Source organism: Sphaeramia orbicularis, chromosome 4, assembly GCF_902148855.1.
Source record: "Sphaeramia orbicularis chromosome 4, fSphaOr1.1, whole genome shotgun sequence".
NCBI lineage: Eukaryota > Metazoa > Chordata > Actinopteri > Kurtiformes > Apogonidae > Sphaeramia > Sphaeramia orbicularis.
The window spans coordinates 36,135,119-36,141,432 of NC_043960.1; the positions used below are offsets into that span (position 1 = coordinate 36,135,119).

General features: G+C 38.7%; 1 protein-coding gene across 1 annotated transcript; it reads left to right on the forward strand.

The window, feature by feature from the left end:
* The first annotated feature begins 673 nt into the window (after positions 1-673).
* On the forward strand, positions 674-2,198 carry gsx2 (GS homeobox 2). The gene is made up of 2 exons (XM_030131345.1): positions 674-1,179; positions 1,414-2,198. The coding sequence occupies exons 1-2, from the start codon at positions 804-806 to the stop codon at positions 1,752-1,754; spliced, it is 717 nt and encodes a 238-aa protein (XP_029987205.1). The 5' UTR covers positions 674-803; the 3' UTR covers positions 1,755-2,198.
* Positions 2,199-6,314: the final 4,116 nt, after the last annotated feature.

The window sequence follows — 6,314 nt, forward strand, 5'->3', positions numbered from 1 at the left end:
CATTTGCAAAAAGAAAATAGTGATGGATAAAGTCCATTATAGATTACACAAAGACAATCAATTATATCCAAACTTCTAATTAACACTGGATTATGGTTACAAATCAATCTCAAAGATTCTTAACCCGTGGACAGAATATGTAGTTCCTTTTAGTCCTATATATATTTGTGTTAGTCCACCTGCTGTGTAACTGTGTGTTTAACTTTCGTCATCTTATGTAATGACATTCATTCAGTTCATTTTTGTCTATTTGCTATTTCAGATTACTTCATGATTTTATTAAATACTACTATTTCCTTTCTCAATACACTCAATGACAATATAAGTATTCTTTTATTCTTGCAATCGTAAGAATGACTTCATTTTATCACAGTTTTTCAAAATGATTGTTAAGTTACCGAATAATGAAGGTTTTTATTGAGAAAGTGACTGCAGAAATTTGTGTTTGGTTTTAGAAATAAAAATAACATTAAAATAAATGATTGAAACAAAACACATGAAAGGAAAAGAAAACATTGGTTGTAATGTTATTGTGGTGTCCAAGACTGTGTAAATTCGGGGATAAAAAGAGTAAATCTGCAAGTTGTGATTGGAGGCCCTGGGAGACGTCACGTGGTTTGGGTCGCTGACAGTATAAACCCTTGGAGCCGGGTGCGCACGTGGGTGACGCTGCAGGGCCAACCCTCTTCGGGGTCCCTTTTGTTGAACCATCAAACATAAGCACCTTTGGAGATCCCGAGGGGTTCAGATGAGAAACAGCTATCCTCCTGCGCAAAGGGCGATCACTTAACAGCGCAACAACCATGTCACGGTCTTTTTATGTTGATTCTTTAATCATCAAGGATACGGTGCGACCCGGACCGGCTGAGCATCACGGACAAGATTTCCTAATTCCCATCAGCATGCATTCTCCGAGCGTAATGACTGTCAGCGCTCCGGTGTGCCCATCCAGGAAAAACGGAACTTTCTGTGTTTGCCCACTGTGTGTCACGTCCCACATCCACTCTTCCCGCGGCGGCATTCCCATGCTGAAGACGCAGTTTCCAGGAGCGGACGCACAGTACTGTCAGAGAATAGCGCATCAGCAGTCTCCGGCACTTGCGCATCCTGGACATACACCTGTCTGCACACCCACCTTCAGTGTCACAGACCCCAGGAGATATCACTGTCTGTCTATTGGTAAGTCACTTGTTTGCTCCAGTTTGCTTCCAGGATTACTGTTCAGCACCTGTTTGATTTGTTTCACTACATGACACGAACACTTAAGAGAATCACACGAACGTTAGCGCTCTGCTTTTACGCACGGTGGCACTTGGCTCTAGTTCTGGCTATTTCATTTTTAGAATTTAGAAAATGTAAAGTGTTCACACCAAGCTCAAACATTCTTTTTGTATTTTTTTCCCCCTCCAACAGGCGCCTCGGAGAGTAGCCACATACAGAATGGCAAAAGGATGCGCACGGCTTTCACAAGCACCCAGCTCTTGGAACTGGAAAGGGAGTTTTCTTCAAATATGTATCTTTCAAGACTCAGAAGAATCGAAATCGCCACATATTTGAACCTGTCAGAAAAACAGGTAAAAATCTGGTTTCAGAACCGCAGGGTGAAGCACAAGAAAGAGGGCAAAGCCACCCAAAGGAGCGCGCACAGCAGTTGCAAGTGCACAAGTGGACACACAGACTATTCAAGGTCAGAGGACGAGGAGTCTCTATCTCCGGCCTCTGCTTCGGAAGAAAAAGAGGTGTCACCCATCTGAAAGCGTCACGAGTCGTACCACTGTTGGCACTTACTCTGCACTGCTACAAGTTATGGGTTATGGCATTATGCAACCTCTGGGCCAAACTGTCCTGCATGAAATATGAGAATTCTTCAAATGTCAGCTACGTTTCACTGTTTATAATGTTTATCCCACTGTTAAATTAAAGGATATTAAATGTTTTCATACCTTCTTGAAATATGTGAACATGACCTTTAAACCGATGTATTCCAATGCCTCCAGTTTCAAACCCAGGTCTGGTTAATTCTCGTCCACATAAATGTATCCAGTAATTGCCTGGTATCCTATTACTGTCAGTGAGGTTGTGTGGAAATGAAAGCCCTTAGAAATACTAGAGGCCAAACCTGTGTTGAACCTGTACGCAAGAATGTGTAAACTATGTATATGTGTATTTATTGTAATAAACACGAGGAGCTGAATTAAGAACTTGTCATTTTGAATGAGTGATTGTACTGCTATGAATAATGGGTTAAAGTATGACATAATAGAAATAATACCTCATTTTTTTCCCCACTAATATTGGTTTAAAATGCTTCACTATAACTGACCCACAACAGTACACTGTTTTCATTCTTTGTCCTCATATGAGCTATATGTACTCACCACACAGGAAGAATTACTGGGCATTTTTTCTGGGGTCAAAAGTATTGTATATTTAGCTCTATATTGAGAGTGGAGAACTCGACCCAAAGAGCAACTTTTACTCTTTTTTTACAGAGGAACCAAATGTTATCTGAGTAGAGTGAAATGTTCTTCAATTTGAGTACGTTTTTCCTGTGACCATCGTTCTGTAACATAATGATCTAAAAGACTGGAAACCATTTCCAATAAAACATCAGATGATAAAATAAATACATAAAAAGTACTTCAATTAATTTGACAAAGTCACACCAAAACCTTTAAGTGCGGGGCTCTTCAGTACTATAACCTCCTAAGACCCAGGAAATGTCAGCAAAGTACCAGCTTTTTTTTTCTTTTTAATTAAATAAGTGCCCAAATTGGAAACATCATCATTTTTAAAATTTTTATGGAATGTCCTTTGTGGTGGACAGTTTTCTTTTTTTTTTTTTTGTTTAAAGTTGTGAAACTCTTGTCCACAAATGTGGACAGAAAAAACCCACAGCTGGGTCTTAGGAGGCTATAGAGTTTCTATTTTTCCAGAACATTTTGTGTCACCTAAAGAAAAAGAAGAAATGACATCAAGTAGAGATAGAACTTCTGTTTCTCTTTCTATTTTCTTTGAATCAACTGACAGTTTTTGTTATTAAGTTGTCATTACTATGCTATTGGTGAGAAGTTGTAGACCTGGTGTTCACTGTGAATATGTTATTTCTTAGCATCATACAACAGAGCATCGTCTACACCATACAGGCCATTTGAGTGAAAATGGATGGAAAGTGTAGCTGTAATTTCTCCTTAGATCTGACCACAAAAGGGTACCCGATAACGCCCCCGGGGAGCAGCCAATAGTCCATTAATGCTCGCTTTTGAAAAGATTTTGGTTGTCCAAAGCGAGTTTAATTGCGTTTTCGGTCCCACGTTGGTTGATTATGCTGCTATTGCTTCAAACCACGGAACAAGGATATATAGAAGTGGGCAAAGGCTTTGACAGGTTAGATTGTCCTGCCTTGGGACTCGCATTTAGCCGGAGACCCCCGACGGCTGTGTGCTCAGAGAGCTTTGAGAGACAGCTACAGGGTTCCTCCGAGCGACAGAGAACGATTTAGTCACTGTTTCATTAGGCACTATTTGAACCTTTCAACTTCTGTTGAATTAAAGGGCCATGCTCAAATGGATAGACTGTGAGGAGGGATTACGGAGGAGGGGCCACTGGAAATTAGCTGACGCCTAATTTAACTCGTTTCTGTCGGAGTTTGGGATACATTCCTAATTGAGAGGGGAAGCAGGTGAAGTTTTGGTCCCACGCAGACCCATTCAGACCGCGAATAAATGGTCCCCTTTCACATCCCACTGGTGATCATATATTATCAGGGGAAAGCCACCTAATGAATATATAAGTTCCTATTAATCGAATTAGAGTTCCCTTGCAGGTGTGAAAGACCAATGCAGCATTTAAATGGATTAACAATAGAAAAAAACGCAGTTTTTGAGAGAGACTCCCCCTTTTCAGTCCTCTTCAGTACGTGACCTCAGACTGTAATGTCTCTCTAATGGGTTGAAGCTCATTTGTCCAGGACGAATGGTTATCTGTGCAAAACGGTCACATTTTCACCCCCCCTCACTCTGACTGAAACCTGTTTTTTGGTTATAACATAAGGAATATACTGGTGGATGTAGATTTCAAAAGAACTATACCTACTAATGCACAGAGAAACCACTCTAAAGATGTCAGGCCTCGACGACCACCATTGAAAACGCTGCAATTACGCATGACAAAAGGCAATTAATAAGAGCGCTTTTCACCCGGGTGCAGCTGCTGTCTCATGCGGAGATAGAAGCAAGAAGAAGCTGAAGTGCTGGTGTGGAAAAAAAAAAAAAAAAAAAAAAAAAAAGGAGAGCTGTGATGTCTATTCCCGAAGACACATAATGATCGGCAGTGCAAAATTCCTCCTATGTGGCCTTTAAGTGTCTTTGGTAACACATCTGAGAACAGTGGGAGAGTCGAGGGTTTTTTCCTCTAAATTGTGAACATTTATGTGAAATAACTCGGTCTTCTGGCCTGACAATCACACACTGTTCATCCTATTTAAACCCTCTGGTCCCAGTCTTAAATACTGATGATGGACTGTCACTGATGTATGCGAGCTACAGCTGCTTTGGTGTTTTGTGAATAATATAGTGGACTAATTTGTGGAAACTGTGCCACTTTCTGAAGAAGCTAATCACTGTGTATTTATGTGCTGTGTATAATCAGTAATGACCTTTCACAAGTAAAAGTCAAGTATCTAAATATGACTTGTATTTGTTCTCACAAACAGGATAAGGGTGGACAAATGATTTATTAATTACTGTTGATAATGAAAAGTCAATCTATTACTGCCAAGAAATATATTTTAGGCAGTAAATGTCAACACTTAGAATTTATTGAGTTTAAAGTGATAGTGTGTGCAGTAATAATGTGATGTACATAATCTTTCCTTTGAACATACCTGCACTTGTTGAAAAGCAGGTTCACTAACACTTCACAAAACACTTGACTTTCTCCACTATCTCAATTTATGTATTTATTATTTAGACTCTTATTTGACAAAGATGTACACAAGTACATTTGAGACACTTGTATTTCCATTTTGTGCTTCTTCATATTTCATCTCAGAGGAATATTACTTTTTTTTTTTTTTTACTCCACTACATTTGTCTGAAAACTTTAATTACTTTTCAGATTACAGTTCACAGAAAAAACATGTATCTCCAAATATGTTAATGTTGAATAATTTGAGATCAACTGAAGGACAGATGTGTTTAGTTAATATTCTGCTCTTTCTTAAGCTGAATAACCTCTTCGAAAACTTATGTCTTGTGTTCAATGGAAAATGGGGACAAAAGCTAAAAACAGGCCTGTTTTCTTTTCGCTCATGAAAAGTAGATTGTTTTTAAATAAATAGTTCTTACAGTAGAGATGCTACAAACATGTGATGATCTTATAAAATATGATACATTGCAATAAATGAAACTACCCAACAGCATACAAAGCAGTTAAATGTGCTCAACCTGCAGCTAAATCGAACATACACATGAATGCAGCAATAACAAGAATACCACAACCTCATGCACTGTTGCCCATAAAGTTGGAATAATTTTTTTTCAGACATATTCCTCTTTTTGTTCCTATTTGTACACATCAGTAATCACCCTTGACCATGCAGGTCCAATGATTAGAGTCCAAGTTACACTTTATCTATCAACAATAAATCACACTGTCACAATCATTTCATGTAAAAGGTACAAATATTTTAGTCCAACTTTATGGGCAACAGTGATAGGAACCAGTTTCAAAATTTAGCAGCATTTTGCAGGTAGTAGTTACATAGTTTTGGTTTTTTTGTTTGTTTGTTTGTTTTTCTTTAAAAACAAAAACAAAAAACAAACAAACAAAAAAAGGTTTTGAATGCATAGTCTTTACTTGTAGTGCAGTATTTTCACTGTGGGTTATTCTCTGAAGTCAAACCATAACCTTGGCATGACTTGTAAAGACTATTTTCAGCACGCTGGACAGCTCCCACGGGGACCTCCGCCCTCCGCCCGGGGCCCACTGTCAGTCTGTGGAGTCATCCTCAAACCTTCATCTGCTCTGCATCTAGATAACACAATGAGTTAAACATCCACGAGTCATGTATGAAATATAATATATAACCCGTTTTTAAGAGAGCGAAATGAGAGATTTAGTCATCTGCTACGCTCTTTGCTTTAGACCTATGTTTTACACAGATATAGTCAAATCACCTTCTGATTTTTATTTTTCTATTTTGTAATTATTGTCATTATTATAATGTTTGGGCCTTTTCATTTTTTCCCCACATAGCATCCATGAATATTGTCATATTAATTATTTTTCTGTAGCCCCCTGGTGGACAGTCG